The sequence below is a fragment of the Manis javanica genome, chromosome 10 (assembly GCF_040802235.1).
Source record: "Manis javanica isolate MJ-LG chromosome 10, MJ_LKY, whole genome shotgun sequence".
In the NCBI taxonomy this organism is placed as follows: Eukaryota; Metazoa; Chordata; class Mammalia; order Pholidota; family Manidae; genus Manis; species Manis javanica.
Genome location: NC_133165.1, coordinates 62233466 through 62257434, shown reverse-complemented (window position 1 = coordinate 62257434; position 23969 = coordinate 62233466). Strand labels below are relative to the sequence as shown.

The following is a 23969-nucleotide window of genomic DNA, read 5'->3' as shown; positions in this document are numbered from 1 at the left end:
TTGTGCTTTTGGTGTCATAATAAAAAAGCATTGCACAAAGGTCTTGGGTTTTGAATGTAAGAAATTAATTTTTTAAAATTCTTATGTCATTAAATTATATATACATATACATAAAATCATGTAAACAAACATACCCACATCTCGCAAAACAATTAAGAATTCAGACTCTGGTAGTCCATAGGCATTAGATGGCTCTTCTAAAACAGTATATAAACTCCCGCATGGACAAAATTCCATAATAAGTACTTTATGTCTTGTTGTTGTCTGGAAAAAAAAAATCAATGATTGGAATTCAGTAAGTTTTATTATACACCAGTAGTTACCTGATTTAATTTAAATAATGAAGGCACTTTGAATGCTTTACCTGGGATATGTTAAATATTTAACTGTATACAAGTTAAGAATTAACATCATCTAAATTCCTATTAAAATTGTATTTGTTTTTGCAGTAGACTCACAGACACTGAGAAGTGACTAGTGGTTACCAAGGGGGAAGGTGAAGGGGATAGAGGGACACAAAAATTCACAATCACAATATACGTTGGTCACAGGGACAGTAGTACAGCATGGAAAATATTGTGATTCTGTAACATCTTTCTACGCTGACAGATAGTAACCACACTAGAGGGGGTGAGGATTTGATAATGTTGGTAACTGTTGAACCACTATGTTGTACATCTGAAATCAACGTTAAGATTGTATACCAACCATACTTAAATTAAAAAAAGATTGGATTTGTTTTTGAAGACATTCAAACCACAGTGTAAAGTGGCTAACTCTGAACTAAGAGATCATTGCTACTATATTATAATGGTTCCTTAAAAATTATCTTTAATTTCTAATGCATAATAGTAGATACTAGGACATTAGCTCTTCTAACAACTCTCTTAAAAGCTCTTGAAATTCTCCTCATGACAAGTACTTTTATTTCAAGGAAAGGGGTGCTAGCCTTAAAAACAAATACAGGTGGCAGAACAGCTGAGTGGTCCCTCTTGCAGCAAAGTTTGAGTCCATTCACTTGCATATAAGCTGATTTGTTTTAAAACCTGATTTTAATGTACCACTGATTGTAAGAAACATCACTTATAGGGATCTAATAATAGCTTTACAGGGAAAAAGAAGTAACACCAAATTACATATACACATTGATTGTAAGATGCATGCCAATTTCAGAAACTTCAAAATGTGATTATGAGATTTAAAATCCAGTATTCATCCAACTTTTTATTCTTTCTGCCTTTTATAATTCTTTCTACATATCTCCAAAACACTTTTTATTTTTAATTTCTCAACTATTCAGTACTTATAAAAGAAGAAATAACTTTAAAAGAAAACACCTCACCTCACCTGGTGAGGATTTAATAATAGGGGTAACTGTTGAACTACTGTGTTGTATACTTGAAACCAATATAAGGTTGTATATTAACAATAATTCAAAAAAATTTGAAAAAAAAATATTTTTAAGTTATGAAAAAATTATGCTGACTGTTGAAAATTTGGGAAATGCCCATAATTCCATCACCTTGAAATAATTATGTTAATACTTTGGTGTACTCCTTTCAGTGTTTTTTCTACATTTTAAGTAACATTATAGATATATAACACTATTTTATATATCTGATAAATACATAATACCGTACATTCAAGATGATACTGCATATATGTATATATATATTTAATCCTGATTTTCTCACATAGTATTATACATAAACATGTTCCTAGGTGATAAAAATTTTGGTAAATAGCTCTTTTCATCACTGCTTAAGTATTGTGTGGTAAAGAATTAATTTTACCCAGAGAGGTCTGGTGTTTGCCCTTGGCTACTAGGAGGTGATCACTAGGCCTCTGGAATGTCCTGTCTGTCAGAGGGCTTTGGCCCCATGACAGTCTAATAATGTGATTTATGATGGGGGTTTCAGAACATGCATAATCATTCCAACTTCCAGGGGAAATGGAGACTAAAGGTATAGCCCAGACCTCTGGAAGAGCTGATGACTAAAAACCTGTCATACAGACAGTATGCGATCAAGCCCCTGTAAAATCTCTGGACACCAAAGGCTCAGGTGAGCTTTCAAGGTGGACAAAGTTGGTGTACATTGTCATACATCAATGCCAGGAGGGTAATGCATCTCTGAAGACAAGGAATAGGTATTTCTGGAACCCTCCCATATTCTGCCCTATGGATTTCTTCCTTTGGATAGTTCTAACGTGTATCCTTCCGTTATAATAAAACTGTAATTTAAGTAGAGCCCTTTCCTGAGTTCTGCGAATTATTCAATATTCTAGCAAATCATCATATCTGAAGGCAATCATGGAAAGCCCCAAAAATAGCTAACTGGTCTCAAGTGAAGGTATGGCCCTGGCAACTCCTGAACTTGCAGCGAGTGTCTGAATGGGCACAGTGTCATAAGGACTGCTCTGATTGTGCGGTTTGCCAACCTCTGCCACAGCTTCTACTTCAGAAGTCTTAAGCAGACTTGGCAATCTGGGGGGTTATGCTGTTAACCACAAATGTAGCTAACTCCAGGTAACTATCCATCACACATTCTAACTTATTTAACCATTTTTTTATTGTAAATAAGGCAGCAATGAACATCTTTGTGCATAGAATTATCATTTACATTTCTGAGTACTTAAGACGTAATCACTAAAAATGAAATCACTATTATAAGGAGTATAAACTGCCAGACTGTTTTTCGAAAGGTGTGATTGCTTTTGATTGCCATGTCTAAGGGGATTAAAATGTACTTCTATCTCTATTATTTTTAGATAATTTTCCTATGACATTCTTCTTTTCACTGTTTCCCACTAAAATCAATCTATCTTTTACAAGTGGACTTTATGTATTAATCTCTTGATTTCCTGGAATTTTATTTTACAAAAAGAATTTCTCTGTATTTTCTTATTTTCTCCTTGCTATTTTTATAATTATGTCTATTTAATTTTACTTACTTTTTTTTAGTAATAATACTGTTAACCATAGTCTATACTCTTTATTTCTCACACTGCTTTTTCTGATGCCATGATATTTTATCTCCATTATCATATTTATTCAAGAATCTTTTAGAGTATTTGGTTGCATTAGCCCTAATTTTCACTGTTTTTGAAAATCTACTGTTTACAAAACAATTTTTTATTAGATTATTTTTGCTGAAGCATAATAATTACAGGAAATGTGAGAAGATTAATGGAAGTTTGATTACTTACCTCCTCTTCAATAGCAAATAATTTGACAATATTTTTATGATTGAGTTTTTTTAATACTTCAAATTCCCTCATTTGAACATCCACTGGACGAAGGAAGCTTATGTTATTAAATACTTTGATAGCAAACAAGTCACCAGTTTTCTAAAAACAAGAAAAGAAAGGTTTTAGTTATTTATAATACTATGAAGAAGATAAAAAGGTACCATTAGAACAAGCTATAGCAATTTATCTTTCTTACAGAACACCTTGAATATCTTTTTAATTAAAGTATCATTGATATACAATCTTCTGATGGTTTCACATAAACAACAAGTAGTAAGATGTTAGAGTCCTTAACTGTCTTCTCCGTGCTGTACTGCCTTCCCTGTCACCTCCCTATATTGTGATTGTAAATTACAGTGCCTATTAATCCCCTTCTTTCTCCCCATCCACCTAATCCAATCCCTACCCTTTGGTAACCACTAGTCACTTCTCAGTGTCTATGAGTCTACTGCTATTTTCTTCCCTCAGTTTTGCTTTGTTGTTATACTCTACAAATGAATAAATCATTTGGTACTTGTCTTTCTCCACCTGGCTTATTTCACTGAGCACAATACCCTCTAGATCCATCCATGTTGTTGCAAATGGGAGGACTTCTTTTATGACTGAATAAATTTCATTGCGTATATGCACCACCTCTTCTCTATCCATTCATCTATTGATGGACACTTAGGTTGCTTCCTTATCTTGGCTACTGTAAATAGCACAGTGATAAACATGGGGGTGCATATGTCTTTTTGAATCAGGGATCTTGTTTTCTTCAGGTAAATTCCTAGGAGTGGAATTCCTAGGTCAAATGGTATTTCTACTTGTAGTTTTTTGAGGAACCTCCATATTGCTTTCCACAATGGTGGCACCAATTTACATTCCCACCAACAGTGTAGGAGGGTTCCCCTTTCTCTGCATCCTCACCAGCATTTGTCGTTTCTTGCCTTTTGGATATTAGCCATCCTAACTGGTGTGAGGTGATATCTCATTGTGGTTTTAATTTGCATTTCTGTAATGATTAGAGACATGGGAGCATCTTTCATGTGCCTATTGGTCATTTGCATTTCTTCTTTGGAGAAGTGTCTGTTCTGATCCTCCACCCATTTTTTAATTGGGTTGTTTTTTGGGTGTTGCGGGGTATGAGTTCTTTATATGTTTGGATGTTAACCCCTTACTGGATAAATCACTTATGAATATATTGTCCCATACTGTAGGACGACTTTGTTCTATTGATGGTGTCCTTTGCTGTACAGAAGCTTTTTAGTTTGATGTAGTCCCACTTGTTCATTTTTTATTTTGTTTCCCTTGCCCAAGATGTGTTCAGAAAAAAATTGCTCATGTTTATATTCAAGAGATTTTTGCCTATGTTTTCTTCTAAGAGTTTTATGGTTTCATGACTTATATTCAGGTCTTCGATCCATTTCGAGTTTACTTTTTTGTGTATGGAGTTAGACAATCCAGTTTAATTCTCTTACACAGAGTTGTCCAGTTTTCCCAATATCAGCTGTTGAAGAGGTTGTCTTTTTCCCACTGTATATTCATGGCTCCTTTATCATATATTAATTGGTCATATATGTTTGAACACTGAATATTTTAAAGCACAGGTAGTTTGTACTAGGGCTTTTTTTTTAAGCTAAAAGAAAACAATCAATTGCACAATATTCTCTCAAATTGTATGCTTTGGAATGAAAAAAAGGCTACTTTCTTTCATATTATAAAGTTTCCATTAAGACATACAAGGTAAAAATAGTCATTTTCCTATCGTAAGATAAAAGCTCTAGTAGTACCAAAAGTGAAAGTATACTTTGGATAAGAAATAGAAAATGAAACTCACAAGCATTTCTTCATGCACTATGAAATTTTTTTTAAATAAACTAATCAAAACAGCAAAAGAAAGACTGAAAGCTGTACTCCACAAATGGAATTTTCCATAAGAATCTCAAAGTAATGCAATTAACTTTAAATAACTATTCCCTGGTGGAGATAATGCATGTGTGTGCATGTTTGCACATGGAAGCCAGGGCTGAGTCAGGAGAGGTTCTCCTCCTTGGACTGCACCAGTGCTGCCTGGGTAAACTCCTGCAACTCCACCTCGATGACTACGGCCAACTGCTGCAGCCCCAACCATCTCTACAAGATCAAAGGCATTTCTTTTTCTCTATGGATGTATCTGAAGCACCCCACTCTCATTATCTCATGGCACACTGAAGTAGATCACACAGATTTACAATGCACAGCTATGGCTGGGAAGGACTCTCAGAGGTACAAAACAGATGCTTAATTTCAGATAAACACCTTACTTTAAGACCTTCCCCCCTCCTTCCACTCATTCTAATTAGCAGGCCTCTCCTTGGAGGTCAGTCCAGAATTTAGTCTTATTTTTCCCATAATTTAAGGATGACCATCCCTGGAGCAAGTGGAAAGACCATTTCCTCTTTGACCTTGGAGTTTGAGCAACCCCTGCCTAAGGATATTTCACGGAGCTCCTGTCTGTCAGGGCCCCTGTTCTGTTCTGCTTTGAAGTCCTCTCTACAGCTTTCCACAAAATCACCACTTAAAGAGTCCCCCAACCCCACCCCAAAAGCCCACTTCATGTCAGAACCTCACAATCTTTTCCTTAAAACCATTTAACTGCTTCACAGTCCCCCTCTTCGAAATCACTATTTGGAGACCACCCCTGTGATCACTCTTCCCTCACTCCCCTCTCCCCCTCACACCAAATACACATCTACTCCTTCCAGAGGAAAAGGGCTATAGTATATAGAACGACGACTGAACCTCATACAGCTTAATTACAACTGCTTTTCCCTTTTGTTCCACCAGGGAAAGGACACTGCCAGACCCACACCATCCAACAGAGAGATTTTTCTTGATGATACTTACCTCAAACTTAGTCTGAAAACAGGAAAATCCAAACAGAGGAGCAAGCAATATACCCACTGTGATCAAGGAAAATAATACAATGATACCAATAATAATAACACAACAATACCCATAAGGCCAGTATTTTCCAAACTTTTGTAGCCTCCATCATACCTGTGAGACCACTGCAATACATGTGGGGTACACTGTTTTTCCTTTACTCAACTGCAGTCATTTACCATTCACTGTCCCCAAAGCATACATGAATGATATGCAGTGACCTACATGTATACATACACATGTGCAGATCAACGCATCCTTCCTATATCCTCCTTCCTTTAACTGTACCATGGTTATCACACACACGCATGCCATCCACACACATTAGTAGTTAAAGGCAACTTAATGAAAAAAGTTTTATTAAGTAGGTAATATACTTTGAAACAAACAGTAAACTAAGGGCCCTGGTCATTTGAAGCAGTTAACATAAAAGAGTTTAGCTAATACCATGGTTAGCCTTTAATGAATATTAATGGCAAGCAGTATTTTGGGGGTATAGTCCTAAACCCTTGAAACTGATGTTACTGAACATGGGTTCTCAAAACACATCCTAGGAAGACTCTTATAGATTAAATACAAAACTGGGTCTTTGCAATCTTTTAAATCAATTCTTGAACTTCTCAAATCCTTATTATAGGCTTTCAAACTATACTGGGTACACTTTTTGTTTCTTTTGAAGAACTTCAGGTTGTCTTTAGGTAGCTGCTCTGTTTCTCATTCATTCATTTATTCCATCAGTTAATAAGCATTTACAGTGCCTACTATTTGTAGGTGCTTACATGAAGGGCTGACTAAGTAAGGAAAGAGGACTAGATATATCAAGTAGTTACTAGAGTCAGGCACTTTAAATATGCCTCACCAAATCTCTATCACTGTTCACTGCTGACCACCTGTCACTCCAGCAGTTTCATATTATAGCCATTCCAATGCCAGCCTTGCTCCTAAGCCTGAAACTTGTGGGCAGGAGCCTCACACTGTCTGCAGTTACATTCACTAGATCCACCATAGTGAGTGACACATACCAAGTGATTATTAAAGGCTGTTAAGTTAATTTGGATCACAGAGAGACAAATGGTCAGATGTGTTTTCAATGGTAAATCCTATATGCCACCCATTTTCTCTTGTTCTTGGCACAGGGCCCAAAATAAGAACAATTTCTAGGACAGGAATATCCAAGGCTGATCACAAGGGACTTGATAAAGAATGCAAGACCATGAGAACTTCACCAAAGACCTAAAACCTGTGGATGGTTCTCAACCTGGAGGGGAAAAAAGCTAAAAGCTATCTGCATGGTACTTCTGATTCATTCTCTAGGAACCACAGGGGCTGTTTATAGTCATTATCTCTCCTCACAGCAAACAGCCCCTCCCCATGAAAGCTTTTCTCATTGTCACTGACAGAAGTGATCGGTAATGTGAAGGCTACAGGAAAATATGAAGAAATGCCTCCTTACTAAAATATCTGGAGAGATCCTGTTTCTGAAAAAAAGAATTTAGGCTCTAAACATCGTTTAGTTCAAAACAAACTCACAGTGCTCAAAAATTTGCATTACAAAAGGATTTTTCACCCCATTGTTTTTCTAGCTTTCTTCCCAGAACAGAAATTTTAGTGACCTTAAATTTCTTCTTTTTAAATTACTTAAATTATCTTTAACTTCATCCACCAATACGCAATCTGACACAACATCGCTTTGGTTCTTTAAGTGCGTCAGAGATGGGCCCTTTTATTCTGGCCTCACTTCCCCAGTGGTTACCTCATACCAGGTAACAGCCTTTTCAACCTAGGCTCCTTTTTGATACTCTGCTTTACTCCAGTCGACCCAGTAGGGGTCTGGGGTTGAAGCCTCAGAACAGCACATCAAAATCACCTGCCTGCAAACTACACATCTGCCTCCCTCTATGATCCTCCCACCCCAAATGAAGGCCACAGTGAACTTCTGTTAGTGAGATCACTCATTAGCACGGGATGAGGAGGCTGGGGACAAAATCAAAAGGCACAACACTCATCTGCCCCAGTGTCTTTGCAATCAACCTCCTGTTTTTCTCCACTCTCTCACACATAATGCCTGCCACCACTGGGAAGATACCACAGCCTCTGATGCAAGCTATACCTTAAATAACCACAGGAACAGGTATTCTCTTCTCTTCAGACAATATAATAAAAAACACCAAGCCTCACATTTTAGTACAAGTGTGCTTCTCAGAAGAGTACATGTACAGTGATGAAAAGCCTTCACTGTTTTCTCTGTACCAACCTTATGTCTCCCACGAAAGACATTTGCAGTAGCTCCTTGGCCTAAAATATCAGACAAAAGCCACAGATGATTGGAAGTGCTCTGCATCTCGACTTGGTCCAGAGATCTTGTTATACTAAGAGAAAAAGAAAAAATTTGCATGCTTGTTTTAAGGGAATAGCACACTTAAAAAACAAATGTTAGCTATTTTTAGTCTCAAGTAAGATCACTCATTATGTGTTTCTATATTGAAGATGTTCAATGTAAAAATCTAAGTTTCTAAGGATATAAAAGGCTAAAGTACTGTGTAGGCTCTGAAAGAACATTAACCAATGACACCTTATATTTGCAATTTAATTCACTGACCACAAGGCTGAAGAAACATCTCTTTCCTTTCTAATTTTGCCTCTGTCAGTGAGAGTAGTATTGGTTACTTCCTTCCTTCAAGTGTTTTGAAAGATTAATCAATGATAAATTATATTTTGAAGTGTCTTAAAGTAATAAGGTAAAACATAACAGACATATAGAAAAAATTACTTTGTTTCCTTTAATGGCAGGTCAACACTAATGAAAAGAACTGTTGTCGCTGTATAACACTTCGCTAACTGAAAATGTCACCTACATAGAGTGGCAATTATAATGGCGACGTGCAAAAATGACTATTTCTGAAAGGTCACTAATTCTTCTGAAATTAAGGACAGTTTCTCCAACTTCCAAGTATATAAATACTCACATACCAAGAGCATACTATCCACCATGTCTTAAAAAATAAACAAGGGGAGGCTGTGCATGTATGGGGATGGGAGATACATTGAAAATCATTGCACCTTCTGCTCAATTTTGCTGTGAACCTAAAACTGCTCTAAAAAATAAAGTCTTTTAAAAAACCCAGCATCATCCTTGTCCTTTAATACTAAAAAGCTACACAACTATAAGGATATTAAAAATATTTGTCAGCTAAGATACCTTAAGTCAGCTATCTGCTCTCCATATGCAGATGTAAAACTAGTTTCACAAGGATTACAGAAAATGTCTCTTCAAACTATCTTCCAGTTACACCATGCTAAAACATGACTCAGCATATCCACAAGGTGTTTGCTATATAAATCTTTCCAAAATTTTGACACAGTATTGGCAGGCACTCAACAAGTATGTTCCTAGTACCCTGGCTTAAATCTACTTCCTTACACTGTCCAAAACGAAAGTTACCATTCGTCCACAGATGAAAATAGATTTAGTGACACGGCATGTGGACAAAGTTTCGGATTTCCAAACTCTACCACTATGTGAATCATTTGTTAAAACAGGTATTATATTCAGCTTTCTAGAGTGAAAGTAGTCGGTCTTTGGTTATGCATTTGGAAGTTACTGGGTAAAACTTGTTTGGAGGCCACGTACTGAAAATACCTGGGAAACTGATTGGAAAATAAACTCGTAAGCCATTCCCCAAAGGACACGTTTGGTAATTTGCAATGTATGTGTGTATACTCAAAACGTCTTCAGCCTCTAGCTTCCGGTAAGTCAACCCCCGCTGTTACCGTCATTAAAACCTTAATGCAACGTCTTTTTAATTGTTTGAAAAAAAAAAATCAGTCCATTTACAAACTGCCGAACTTGTCCACACTCGGAAAGAGGGGCAGTGAGCAGCCAGTTTTAACTCCGGGGAAAGCTGCACCCCGTCCCTATGGGCGGCCAGGGCCCAGGCCCGGCAACCGACACGTACTCATTATTCGAGCCCAACGTCGCTAGACTTTGCCCCGGGAGGGCCCCGGTCGGAAGGCTGGCCTACGGCGCAGTCGCAACGGAGCGGACGGGGCCCGTGCGACCACCCCGCCCCGGCGCCCAGACACCCGGGAGGCGGGGTCCACCAGCCGGGTCGGAGGAGGGGTCGCCCGCGGGTCGCCCGCGCTCCCCCGCTCTGACTCAGCATCCCAGTTTCCCATAGGGGGCGGGAGAGCTCCGCGCGGGCCTCCCACAGGCTCGGCTGCCCGTGCCGCGAGTGACTTGGGCCCTCCGCCCGCGCCCGCCCCCGCCCCACTCACCGCGCCCGGTCTCCGCCGCGCCACCGCCAGCGGGCTCCCGCGGCCTCCTGGAGCCTCAGGACACTTCCGGCTTCGCAAGCCCCGGCCGGGGGCCACGTGATCGACGGCCGGCGCGCGCGTGCGCACGCCCGCCAACCGGCCTGAGCCGAGACGCTGAGGCGGCGGCTGAATCCGGCTCGTAACCTCTATAGCGAGAGGCAGCCGGGCTGCCGGGTGTCTGGAGTCGTACCCGGTCCACACCCTCTGCTTGTGCCCCCCTTACTCTTCGGATGAAGGTGGGGAGCACTGATTCATATTCTCTCAGCTGCAAATCTCGCCTCGTCCCTAAGTCAAAGGCAGAGTGCGGACTGCAGTCATAGTGGGGGACAGACATTGACCTCCTGACTACAAACATTCACCTCATCACAGATGTGCAGAATCCTGGACAGTGAGGGGCTGGCACTAGGGAATGTCGTAGTCCGGAAGGATAGATTTGTTTTCTATTTTAAAGACCACGTTGGCTGCAGTGATTATAGCATCAAAATGACCCAGACGTGGAATTCTCTTCTGAACGGTATCTTGGAAGTGGCAATTATTGGAAAACTTATGGCCTAAAATCAGGTCTTGCAATATGTCGCCAAGATCCCAAGCGTCTATTCCCTGGAGTGATCCCTTCAGTCCATTGACTGCACTGCAGCCTCAACAGGAGGCCAGACTCCAGCTGATCCTAGGACTAAACTTCAGAGACGGAGGAGGTAGGGCAGTTCTTCCCAGATGAGAACTACAGCAACCAGCAATGAAATGGGAAACCATGGCAGAGTGGTTAAGAGCAGAGGCTTTTGAGGGGGTATCCCCTCTCCCTACCAAATACTGACTTTAAGCAATTTTTTGTTTGTTTTGACCTCTCTCAGCCTGTTACGTCATTAAGCACAATGGAGATAACATATGTGTTACTAGACTTTTAAACAATGTTTAAATGATGGAAATCATTCTAACACATCTATTCTGTCCTTCAATTCCGATCATTTCAGTTTTCCTGGATCTAATGAGATGTAGGAAGGGGGACCTGTTTAAGTTCCCTACAACAGTAAAACTCACACAGCTCTTAAGTTGTTGTGGAAGAAAATGTGATTAGTTGAGCCACAAAGGCCTTGATTGACATACTTATGACATAATTAAGTGATGCACGTTTAAATACCACAGTATTTTACTTTCTTAAAGGTCAAGTTGCTTGTGAACCATTTACTGTTAGCACTTATTTTAAGATTTAAGTGGTTAGGCACAGAACTAGACCTGGCATCAGAAAGCCCAGTGGTTCCCTAGTCAAGTCACACAAATACCCATCTTATACCTCAATGATCACCTGTTAGATTCACCGTTGAAGCAATTACTTGGGTGCTTGTTTTTGGTAACTTTGTACAATACAATAATGTAATTCATGATGGAACAGTTTCCTAATTTCTATGGCACTGGGTACTTTGGGTAACTTAAGGGAATGAAGAAGGGAAATTATTGCACATTCTTATATAACACAAAGCTTAATTTCTATTACAGACTCTTAAATTTCCATGTTTAAGCTCTGAACACATGGAAATCTTTTGAAGGGCTTTAAGGAGCTAGGGGAAAATGAAGGTGTTACTTTTACATATATGGAATAATACAGTAACCATAGCTAATACCAAGCCTGCATGTGCAGGTACTTTAATAAGTTCTTTTCATTTAATTTATTGAATTTTTAGTTAAGAGGTAGCTACTATTTTAGAAGGGGAAACTGGGGTAGGGAGAAGTCATTTACCTTGCTCAAGTTTCTAAAACCAGTTATTGGCAGACCTGTTATTTGAAAGCACTTAATGTGGATCAGAAGCCTGGTTTAAGCACACTGCTATATGCACCTTGTTACTATACTTTGAACCATTAGTACTACTTTAATAGATGCAAAGATCTCTCCCACAGTAGAGGGGAACTTATCAACGAAACACTCAGCTTTCAATTATCTTAATTTTAAAAATGTTTTTATTAAAGTAGAATATACATTCCATTGATCTACTTTTACAATCAATTGTTTAGTACCTTTATTCTATGATGTAAGGAAAATATTTAAAATCTCTTCTGGAATTTATCCCAGAAAAAGATTTGTGTGCACAATTCACAATAAGTTCTAGGGTGTTCACAGACCACTGAAGCCTACATGAAACACCTAGGGACCACATGGGCCAGAGGTTAAAGAAAACCAAAAAAACCAGCCCTCCTCTAAATTCTTTTTAGGATTTAAACTTAACTGCAATAATCTTGTTGCTCAGTTTTGTCCCTCCTTTCTTAATTTTCTGATATTACTATTGATACTATTGATTTCCCTTTTGCATAGTCATGAATAAAAACGGGGGGAGGCAGGGGAAGGTACTTCTAGCAACTAAACAGGCAGCTACTACTTATAAGGATGATAAACACGTAAGTATATTCCAACAAAGTAATATTTAAGCAAATTAATAAAAGGAAAAAACTTGATTTTGAATTCTATCAACAGATTCACACAGGCTTTTTCTAGTGTATTTTTAAAAGATTCTGTTTAACAGAACTCACTTGTATGCACCTTTTTAGGAGCATAATAAATCATCCATATGCTTATATGTGTAATAGTTTAAATGCAAAATCAGAGAAAATGAGAATTTTCAAACACAAAGTGTAATTCCAAAGAAGACTCAGTAGATTTCACTACATAAAATTTTATTTTTATAAAAAGTGTGTAACACTGGCACCTACTCTTATATCAGTTACTTTATAAAACCATTCTCTTGTAGAATACACATTGGCATTGAAGCAGTTTAAAGAAATGTAATGGCTATCTACAAAAAGTTAGTTTTGATTTGTTGTATTCCCCCCATACTTTATAAGTCCTCACAAATAAAAGGAAATTATTTTCAAACATTTTATATTCGGCAATTAAAAAAAAGTATACTTTTCCTGCCATGGTCTTTATAAAGGACTTAAAAGTTTCAAGTTAAAAAAAAAAGGTACTAAGCTAACTGCTATATTGTTTAACAGCATTTTTATATAGAACAGTTTGAATTGGCATGCAAGCAACTTCTCTTGCTGTGATCACATACCTGTATTTAGAGAAAATTACACCATTTTACAGAAAAATTCCAATACATATATTGCAATGAGCTCAAAGCAATGTTAAAAAGACCAATGTGAATGGCACACACAAACTGCTTCTTTATAAATTATTAACTGGAATTACGGATCATGATGTAGGCACAGGGAGATCCAGTCCTTAGGGCTTTGCTCTCTGGAAGAACACCTGTAAATAACGTATTGGTACAATGAAAGTACTGATGTCAGAAGATACCACCCTTTACCTGAAGAATGGCTCCAAAGTACTGAGTACTAGTCACTCTTTCGTAAAATACAATAGATATTTTAAACATTTCACGTACTTCACAAATCAACACAATAAGAGACTAAGAACTTTCTCTGCTGGACAGTTTGATGAAGTCTGGAGATAACTTATGTTGACATTAGTTGGGAAACTAGTGAAAATATGGTATTACCTCTAATACTATGAGATTCATGTGGTCAGAAGAAAATATGCTCTTGAAACTTTTTCACTGATTGGCACTACTACCAGTTAATGTTGGGAAATTAAAATTTGAGGACGAAATAAATAAACCAAACCTAAAGATAGCAGCTGTTATCCCTTAAGGAAATATGATTATTTAAAAAATACTTCCAACTCAACATTTGAGACTATGATTAAGCTCAAGGCTGCACTGGACTCTGGTCCAATATTTCATACCCACCTCCACAGTTTGGTACATGTTAAGTGAGCACTAGAAAGCGTAAATGGGTAGGCAGTGAGCTCCCTAAGGTAAGAACTGTATTCATCCTTGTACCCCCCCAGCACCAAGATAAGGCATTCACTGAACAATCTATTGACTAAGGGAAAAGAATAATCACTGTATATGCAAAAGAGACCCTTACAAAGAAGCCATGCTTGAGTTAAGTCTAGAGGAATAGGTAGAATTCAGAGGAGGGTTGCTAACAAGGCAGAATTTTTGAAGACTACCAACACCATTCCTGCAAGAGAAACCAGAAAGGAAGTCTGTAATCAGAGTATGAAAAGAAAAAAAAACCCTGAATGCCAAACTAAGAAACATGAACTTGTTTTTAGTCAGTAACAGGTTTGTGAAGATTATGAAAGGAATGATTTTCAGAGCACTGTTCACTGTTTTCAAACAGATCAGCTTGGTGACACAATGGAGGGTGATCAAAGTGAAAATACATCTACACTAGAGCGGCAGCACAGACAGAAGGGAAGTGCGCGCGCGCGCGCGCGAGAGAGAAGGAAAGTCAGCAAGATGTAAGGGTCAACCAGGCATGAAGAGAGTGGGCACAAAAGGAGGAACCTCACTTTTCTAAATGCAAGAATGATGTTATCACTAAGGTAATCATGCTAACACCAAGAGAAGTCTGGTTTGGGAGGAAAACTCTTTATAAATGTTTTTTGGGTGGATCACTGAAGCCCCAGCCTGCTGCAATGTTCCAAGATCTGCTGTAAAGAAAGCCTCTAAGATCAAGTTACCAATTTTTGGGTCCTTTAATACAGTTTGACTGGCAGTTATTTAACAAAGGTTACCTCCATAGACACTTTGCTTTTCTGGGGAAATGGGAGTGGGGAGGGTTCCCAGTGACAAACAGTCACTCCCAATATTCTCACAAACTCTTTTGTCAGTTAAAGCTGATAAACTACTATGAAAAAAGGGAAAAAATGACAAGGGAACATGTTAGAACCTAAGTCAAAGGATGGTACACTTATTTCCCAGGAAAGCTCCCTATGAATTCTACTGTATACCCTGGGCAAAAGAACAAAGCAACCATTCAATAAGTTACCTGTTACCAAGAATTTTAGCTTTTTTGTAAAGTTCATCCCTGTGACTTATTTATTTTGTCATTGTCAAGTCTGTAACTCTGATCCCCTTCACCTATTCTGCTCATCCCTCCACCCCCTGGAGGGTTATTTTAATTCAGTGATTTTATGAATGCAAAAAGAACCTAAGGATTCTTTCTGTCTTTTTACATTTCAAGTTTCAAAATAGGAAACAATCAAGTAAATCATACCTTCTCTTTTTATATTTTTGGCTCCTTCCTTTCAACTCAAATATGGGCTCAAGTTCTTAGACATTACTTCTTCTAATCCTCTAGTTCCTATTTAACTACATATAGAACTGCAAAAGATATCTGCCATTTTCATACTATGCCTATCCATGTGCCCAGTGTGCTTATCTAACTTTTTACGATCCTTTTTTGGGTAAGAGCTCAGTTGAAAGGTGCTTTTCAGAAAACTCTTAAATATAACATCTGTAACTGCATATTCTTAGAAGCATGTTTAAGAAGGCAGGATTCCAAAATAGCTAATTGGTAAGACTACAGTATGACACAATATTCTGTACATGTACTTTGTTGGCTCTGAGACCTCACATAATCAAATGAAGACATGCAGGTTTTCCAAATACCTACCTTTAAGTAATTTTTAAAAACTTTAGCATCAGGCTGCTGAAGTGCTTGACAAAACTCCTGGGAGGAGAGGGGAGAAGAGATGAGAATCTTTTTGTACTAAATACATCATAATTCAAACCCACAGTATTCTTTTTAAACTGTAATTAAAGATAAAATTAACCATCTTGAAGATTTTAATGTACACAGTAGAGTAGTGGTAATGATACACACACCATTGTGCAACAGATGTCTAGAACTTTTTCACCTTGCAAAACTCAAACTCTATACACATTGAACAACTGCTCCCTTCCCTCTTCCACCAGCCCCTGGCCACCACCATTAGACTTTCTAAGAGTTTGACTATTTGAGATACCTCATTCAAGAGGAATCACACAGTATTTGTCTTCTGTGACTGACTTATTTCATTTAGCATAATGTCCTCAAGGTTCATCCACTTTGTAGCATATGACATGGTTTCCCTTTTTAAGACTAAATAATATTTCATTGTGTGTATATATGCTACATTTTACTTATCCATTCATCTGTCAATGGGCATTCAGGTTGCTTTAAATCTACAATATTCATATTATATTTCTCAAAATCAACTTAACAGTTCCTCACCAAAAAAGGTTTTATGACATTTTCAAATGTAATACTTGCCAGATAGGCTGCTTTCACTTTTGAGAACATGGGACAAGACTGACTCACACCTGGGAAGGCAGAGGAGGACAAAAACTACATTGTTATGGCTTGTCTCACCTGCTAAGAGCTGGTAACTGAACAGAGCCAGACCAAAAAAGAAAAGGAGGCAATTCTCTCCAGCAGAATTCTGCAAGTGTTGCCAGACGGCATATGAAAATGGGAAAACTGGGGATTCTTACCTTTTATAATCAAATTATTAGATAGAAATATAGTAATTTTGCTTTATTTTGCAAATTTGAGAGAATATTAGTTTTCAAAATCAAGTGGTATAGTTCTATTTTTCATGGGCATTAAGATCACATGAGTAATTAGTAACTTATTCATTAAAACATTAGCTTACCTATATAGCAAATTATAACTAAGAAAATTCATTAATACCTCTAAAGTTGAAGATGGTATATCAAGAAATAAGATATCATAGTCATTAAAAGTGAACTGCGATTACTCTTATGAGACCTATTCTATTTTTCTGTAAATTCTTTTGATGCCTCTTATAAAACAGCTAAAAACACACTGTTGATGAAAAAACAATTCTTAGAATCTATGTAAGCAATTCTAACTCTAGTTATAATAAAAACTTTGATATGTCATTAGATATGTGTTATTTATTACATCAGAAATCTGGATAACTATATGCCAAGAAAATAACCAAATGCCATTATAAAAATGACTTTGTAAAAACATAGCTTTCCAGCCACTTATCTCAAAATAGTTTCAGATGTACAAATTAAGCATTGATAAGCTTGGCATATTTATAGAAAATGAGCTACCTAGCACAAACCTTCAAAACCAGAGTTTTGTGTGCTGTGTTCCCCTTTGGCAGTTGTGAGGAGCCTACTGTACTCCTTTTAGAATGTTTTTAAAAATGCATTTATAGCACATGGGATTAAAAGGAAACTAATCATAATGAATTATAGTTATCAAAAATATCTCTGATGTAGAATTAAGACTTACTCAAATAACAAGGTCTAGAGTGGTATATCTTAATAACTCGTAATTTCAAAATATTGAAATGTAACCCATTTTTTTAGATCTCTGGAACTACTTATATGAGATGAAAATATCTGTGATTTCTATTTGTGATGAAGCCACAAACACTTGTGAGTACTACTGTGATGATTTGTCACCTTCATGATGGTAGGAAATTAAACTTCTGGTTAAAGATAAACTGTACAATTTTTTTTCCCCATTCAATCTCACACACCTTTTTTGTTTGGACTCCTGATATCCTACACATAGTGAAACATCAAATTGAGTACAGTCTGGCTTTCTGGAATCAAGATTTAGATTGAATCACATAGTCCTATTTAATTATATTAAAAGGAAAACCTGCTAGTGCAGCTCTTACTTGAATTATTTCTGGAGCTACTTGCAAGGAAGGCAGATATTCTTGTTGAAGATACTGAACACATTCTGGGCCCTAGAAATAACAAAGTAATAAGATAATAGCAATAAAAGCACACCTCCCTTTTTCATGTTCAACAAACTAGGGAACTGGAAGTTAGTAGCCAGGTGAAGAGACCAAGACCCAGAAACACAGAGTGATTTGTCAGGTCTGCTGTTGATTAAATCAGTACTGAAAAGCGCTAACTTCTAAAACCACTGCTTCATCGCCATCTCCAAGTATTTCTAGATGCTAAAATCTATAATAATAGTTTTCAGAGGGGAGGGTTGGGTAAACTTGGTAGAGGGAAGGGAGAATTCTACAAACTAATCCCTGACCCATACCCATCCTCAGCAGTTGCAAAGGAACTTAGGATACAATTTGAAAATGTTTTTCTTACAACAAAATGCTTCTCAGAGTGGCCTTAAGCAAATGTAATAAACTCAATATTTAAAGAAAAAAAAAACTAATTTAACTTTCAAACTTGAGTCTGATTTAAAGGTTTTAATATGTTCACGACCTCAACCTAGTCCAACAGAAAGGAAGTTATCAAAATGAAACCAATCCATCTCTCCTCCCGCCTTAACACCTGGATTGCCTGTTTAATGCTACTGGCTCCTGAATCAAAGGACTTCTTTAGGTTTCCTCCTCTACCTGAATTCCCGGCCCTCTAACCCAATGGATAACCTAATGCTCATCACCTCATAAAACCCCACTGTTAACACTCACAAATCAAGTGTAGTTTGTTTTTTTTTAAATCAGGAACAGTAAATGTGTACTTTTAAGAAGTCAATCAAGGGAATAAATGAGAAAATAAATAATGAAGCAAAACATTTCAAATAGAGTATTTCATTTGATTCATTTCTGTATGTGTCTAAATTAGAGTTTGTAGGGACAAGACAAATACTTCTGAATTGTACATTCCTTTCTCTGTTTCTTTTCATTTGTCATCTTCTGTGCTTCTGTAGCACTCAACCCATCATCTCTTCTCTTGTCTCTTTCCTTAGCTTTCATACCTTTGGTTCTACTTCTAGCTCCCTCTTGACTCTTGCTTTTTTAGTCTCCTGACTTTAGCTTGCTGAACTAGTCTTAGAAAGTCTCATGCATTCCTACCACTTCACCTTCTTTAACTACACACTGAGGACTCCGAACTCAGTATTTATTTCTAACTGCTTTAGACTCATATTCCTCACTGCTTTATGAACATCTGTTTCCACCGTGCTATCCTAAGTTACAACCCCACCACCTACTAACTTCCGAACTTTTCATATAAGGCTTTTTACTACCTAGTCCCATTTTACTATTTAGCTTTTACTTCTTTATTTAGCTAAACAGGATAATTCTATTATTTCCTACCAAATGCACTATACAAAGTCTGATACGTTTTCATACATGCTTAACTGCCCAGAACACAAGCTCCTCCCCTTGCCAGTACAATTAATCTACGTCTGTCTCAAAGCCTGTGAAGAAACAACAAAAAAAAAAACCTACCTCTTTCCTATGGCTTTCTTCAACCGCTATCATAGGCAAAACTGCTCATTCATGTTTAGTCCATTTAATTCAGATGTATTAATTTAATATATTTCTATTCAAGGACTTATTTAACCCACTGACTTATTTATGCATTGGTCTTCCCTGATTCTAAGCTCTAAAATTATTGGGGACCTTTAAAATTCATTTTTATACAGCTCCCCTTCTGCCCCCAAATACATATTCTTCACTTTAGCAAATAGCAGACATGAAGAAAATGCTGAGTGGGGGGCTCGTGCTTTTTTTGTAGGGCAAGGGGAGCTGCTGCTGTGTGGGAATGCCAGACGTGTACTGGCATCCTGGCTTTGAGTGAAGTTGGAGATAGCGATTTTGGTTAACAAACAAAAAGCCCTGATTTTTAAATGTTGGTAATCATTTCAAGTTATTTAAAAATACTGTATAAGGTAAACAACAATCATTTCAACAAGTTATTTAAACAATATCGCATAAGGCAAACAACATACCAGGTATGTTGGTATGATTGAGCCCAGAATCACTTATGATTTATGCAAATGATTAGCCTGACAAGGAGAACAGAACATTCTAAAATAGTGAGGTGCTCTAACCATTTGTACTATTAAGAAGCTGGAGAAATCTGGTTGTGAAGAGCCTACTAGACTGTGAAACTTGAATCTTGAAATTCTCGTTAAGATCTTTCACATTGTTTGTCAAACCAAAACACACACATTTTAACCTTCTTACCCAAAACATAAAAGGACAATAACAGATACTACTACTTCAAGTCCTCTCTCACATCTAAAAGTCAGAACTAAAGGTTAATTAACATTTATAAAAGATACAGCAGCAAAACAAATCACACACATTTAAAGCCTAACAAGTATACAGGTTACACTTGTTAGAGTGTAATAAGCAGCGATGAGCTGAAGGGCACAAGGGACAAAGCTTACCCGTTTCAGATGAATTGTTTTCAGTGTCACGGCACACTCAGACAAAGCCTATGAAAAACAATTTTAAGATTTCTTCATATAATCAAATCTTGATGACTGATCCAACTTTTCTATTTATTTCCCTGGCCACTGTTCATTATTACCTCCAAAGAAGGTATGGAGAAAGAAAAGGTCACAGGCAGATGGAGTAAGTGGGCTGAACAGGAAAAGAAAAATACAGATACTGTCTTAACGTAGTATAATTATGAAATCCAGCTTTTACTAGGTGGTGGGGAAGCTGGCAAAGGGCAACTGCTTGACATTAAGTATTCTGAAGATGACATCGTCAGAGAAACTACCATTCAAGGAAGACAAAGTTACTCTTCATGGTCAGAAAACCATTCAGCCCAAGTTTCAGAATTAAAGTAGTAGTAGGAAACTAGTAACTCAATCAAGTTTTAAAGACTATTTGCATCTTACATTCTTTTGTGGTCCTCCATAAAGAGTCTTGGTTGTTAAAGTTGGAGCTGGATTTTACATATTTAACTTCAGTATTGGGATTCAATAAGAATCCACAAAAGATCCAGAAGACATATTGGCCTTTTAAAAATGAATCCCAATTTGAAATTATTTAATGAAACCTAATATAATCAACTTGGCATTAAAGAAAGTGTTGAGTTAGAGCCCATGAGATCTATACAGGTAAACAAAAATTCCTAGGTACTTACCAATACTGTTTGTGCATCTGCCAGGTCAAAGGTTTGTTTCAGAGGTGCTAGGAAACATGCAGGGACAATGTGCTTATAAACAAAATCAGCAAATCCCACTGGTCCATCTTTACCTCCTGCCAAGAGAATGCAAATTTTCGTCTTGTGTAAAAAAAAAGTTAATTACTACTGGGGAAAATCAACTCTGAGTGCCTGTCTGTATTACAGCTGGGTTCCATTTTCATGTCTAAGAGTCTTACGAAACAGGCTGGGGAATGAAGTCCAAAAAAAAATCTTACCCCAGAGTTCTACCAACTTAGAGAGGATGATAAAACATGTTTTCTGTGCAATTGGATCTGGATATTCAGCCGCTCCTTGGATAACAGTAACTAGCACTCGTTCTACATTCTCAGCACCTCAAGAGAGAAAAAAACTTAAGTATAACTTCAAAAAGAATTAGAATGGCAACCTAAAGTATTCATTTTATATACAGTAACAAGGCAAAAGCATTTATAGAGTTGATAAGATCTCTCACTTTTTATTAACTCAGCTCCTAAATTTTAGGCATATTAACATTGAAAAATCACTACTCCCTTGTTACCTCACCTTCAGGATTTCTTATATAACAAAACTATGTGGATCTAAACAGTCTTATTTATTCTAAATTTCAAAATGGCAAACAGGCTAGTAACACTCCATTGTCAGGTCAGTTCTGGCAAGCAGCCATATGCTTTTTGCACTACTAAAGAACCAATTAGAGAATGCTGCCTTAGGAACAAAGGGGATTGAATACAAATTAATAGTAAGGTCCTCTACAGGAAACTCACTCCTACCCTGATAACAGTAACTGTCAATCCTTGGGGTCAACACACAACCACTTGGAAACCTTAGTGTTTGCTGCAGCTAGCTCTTGCTCATAGCAACATATAACGGTGGTAGGGACTGAGGCACACAATTTAGACTTCATGTGCAGCCCTACCTTGATTTGCTATGACTTCGCTCATTCCACTGCCTGTGACTGTTTGCAGGAAAGCAAAGTAACTCCTCCGCAACATCTGCTTCTCCAAAGCAGCAGATTGGTCGTTTTCCTCTGCTGGTCGGAGCAACACTTCAAAAATTGCATGAAGCAAAGGCATGAACATCTGCTGTAAGAACGGGGATACCTGTATCTGAACATAAGAAACAACTATTACTACTTCAGAAATGAGTAGGAAAATTATTAGTATGGAACTTAGAAAAACCAGGTTTAACATAAAGCCTATCTCCAGAGTGTCTATGTAAGATATAGTTTTACATACATTATTAAGTTAGCAAATACCAATGTTAAGACAAAATCCACATAGTATGAACATTATTGGAAGTCTCAAGACCATGAAGTTCGACAGTTTAAAGTAACAGGGAGTCAGACATTTCACAATTAAGTACTGCCATGAGTATTTTCAAATTTAAATTCTCAAGAAATGGATTACATTGCTAAATTATAAATGACCTTATATGATTGGGCTCTAAGATTTTACTTGCCCTTAGGCAAACAGCTTAACTTCTCTGGGTCTCAGTTTCCTCATCTATAAAATACAATTCTTATCTCCTACGGTTGTTAACAAGGTTCAAATCAATTAATGTACAAAGAAATGCTCAGAACAGATTTTGAACACAGAAAGCAAGCACTGTATAAATGTTAGCTATTTTTATTAGCTTATTTGGGCTTAAATTTCCTTGTACATAAAACTGACTTTAGTACACTGAATTACTTTCAAACTTCTGTGTGAGCACCCAAATTACAATGCTTTTTATTTACTTCTTTGGACATTCAGTACTCAATGTTGTTTTTATTTGCTTTCTTAAAACAGCAGACTAATAGTTTTTCTGCACAGAGCAGATAAGGTTTGTTTTTACTGAACATCTATTAAGCATGTCCTATGTGTCAGCCAGTGTATTAGATACTGGGGATGATAAAAATAGATATGATCCATGTCCTCAAGTAACTCCTATCTAAAACTACAAACCAAGGGGCAAATGCCAAAACGTATCTGAAGATAAATACACCCCATCTTTCAGTCAGGAGATTCTCTGAGCTCTGAAAGTCTGTGGTACCTTAAATTTGGCTGTAATCTGGTTGATAAGAGGAATGAATTCCTGGAGGTCTTTTGCTTCACAATCTTTGAGCATATGTTCTGAGGCAGATGGAATGAATGGAAGAACTTCCTCCTCCAGGCAAATAATCATTCGATGAAGAAAAGTGCGAACTCCACTTCTGAGAATATCCTTTTGTAAGGGACAACTGAGGGCTGGCAAGAATGTCTGTAAACAGTCCAGATAAACTTCGGAACAGCCACATTGTTTCACAGTCTGCTTGTTGCTGAAAGCTTTGCTTGTTCGACTACATAAGCAAAAGTCAGGCAACTAGTTAAAACCTTAACCTTTGCAAGTTTTATGGAACAATAAAAAATAATACAGAGCAAATTACGAAACTGACAAGACTAAAAAGTCAATTCTTTATTTTCCATGTCACAACTACTTTCATATTTAGCTAATATGGTTATTTGTACACTATTGCTTCCAGTTACCCTTCCAGAAAGGGCTCAAATTAAATTAACAATATGTAATTGATAAAATCCTTCTAATGTGAGTCAACCTAAATGTTTTACTAAAATCCTGATAAAGTATGCAGAAAATAAAAGAAAAAAGCCATTTACTGTGACTTGGCTATGCTAGATAACATGCAAACTACCCATTTAAATTTAAAGTCTTTAGAAATCAAGTTATTTATACAACCTCTCTAATATTAGCTTTTGCACTGAAGTACTTTGTAGAGTGATTTCTCTATATAGCGTCTAGTTAACAATCACTACA

The 23969-nt window shown here is 37.2% G+C and overlaps 2 protein-coding genes and 1 long non-coding RNA gene across 7 annotated transcripts in view; 1 reads left to right on the top strand and 2 right to left on the bottom strand.

Moving 5' to 3' along the window:
- TBK1 (TANK binding kinase 1) overlaps nt 1–10524 on the bottom strand; it is a 36357-nt gene extending 25833 nt beyond the window's left edge. The window contains exons 1-4 of the mRNA XM_017663936.3: nt 10432–10524; nt 8411–8525; nt 3208–3348; nt 135–264 (exon numbers count right to left, since the gene is read on the bottom strand). Of these exons, the coding sequence (XP_017519425.1) occupies nt 135–264; nt 3208–3348; nt 8411–8497 (358 nt within the window). The 5' untranslated portion in view covers nt 8498–8525; nt 10432–10524. The remainder of the gene's footprint in view (nt 1–134; nt 265–3207; nt 3349–8410; nt 8526–10431) is intronic.
- A 66-nt stretch (nt 10525–10590) lies between these two features.
- On the top strand, nt 10591–17765 carry LOC140844103 (uncharacterized). Its single transcript, XR_012122328.1, has 3 exons — nt 10591–11165; nt 14650–14854; nt 17640–17765. It is a non-coding gene; the product is annotated as an uncharacterized lncRNA (long non-coding RNA).
- XPOT (exportin for tRNA) overlaps nt 13118–23969 on the bottom strand; it is a 31623-nt gene continuing 20771 nt past the window's right edge. For 4 of the 5 annotated variants that reach the window (XM_073215569.1, XM_073215567.1, XM_073215568.1 and 1 more), the window contains 8 exons: nt 23211–23496; nt 22096–22285; nt 21416–21532; nt 21138–21253; nt 20431–20478; nt 17957–18028; nt 15928–15984; nt 13118–13711 (listed from right to left, as the gene is read on the bottom strand). In XM_073215569.1, the coding sequence (XP_073071670.1) occupies nt 13685–13711; nt 15928–15984; nt 17957–18028; nt 20431–20478; nt 21138–21253; nt 21416–21532; nt 22096–22285; nt 23211–23496 (913 nt within the window). In that variant the 3' untranslated portion in view covers nt 13118–13684. Of the gene's footprint in view, nt 13712–15927; nt 15985–16566; nt 16617–17956; nt 18029–20430; nt 20479–21137; nt 21254–21415; nt 21533–22095; nt 22286–23210; nt 23497–23969 lie in introns of all 5 variants that reach the window. The other variant, XR_012122327.1, reaches the window with a different exon arrangement.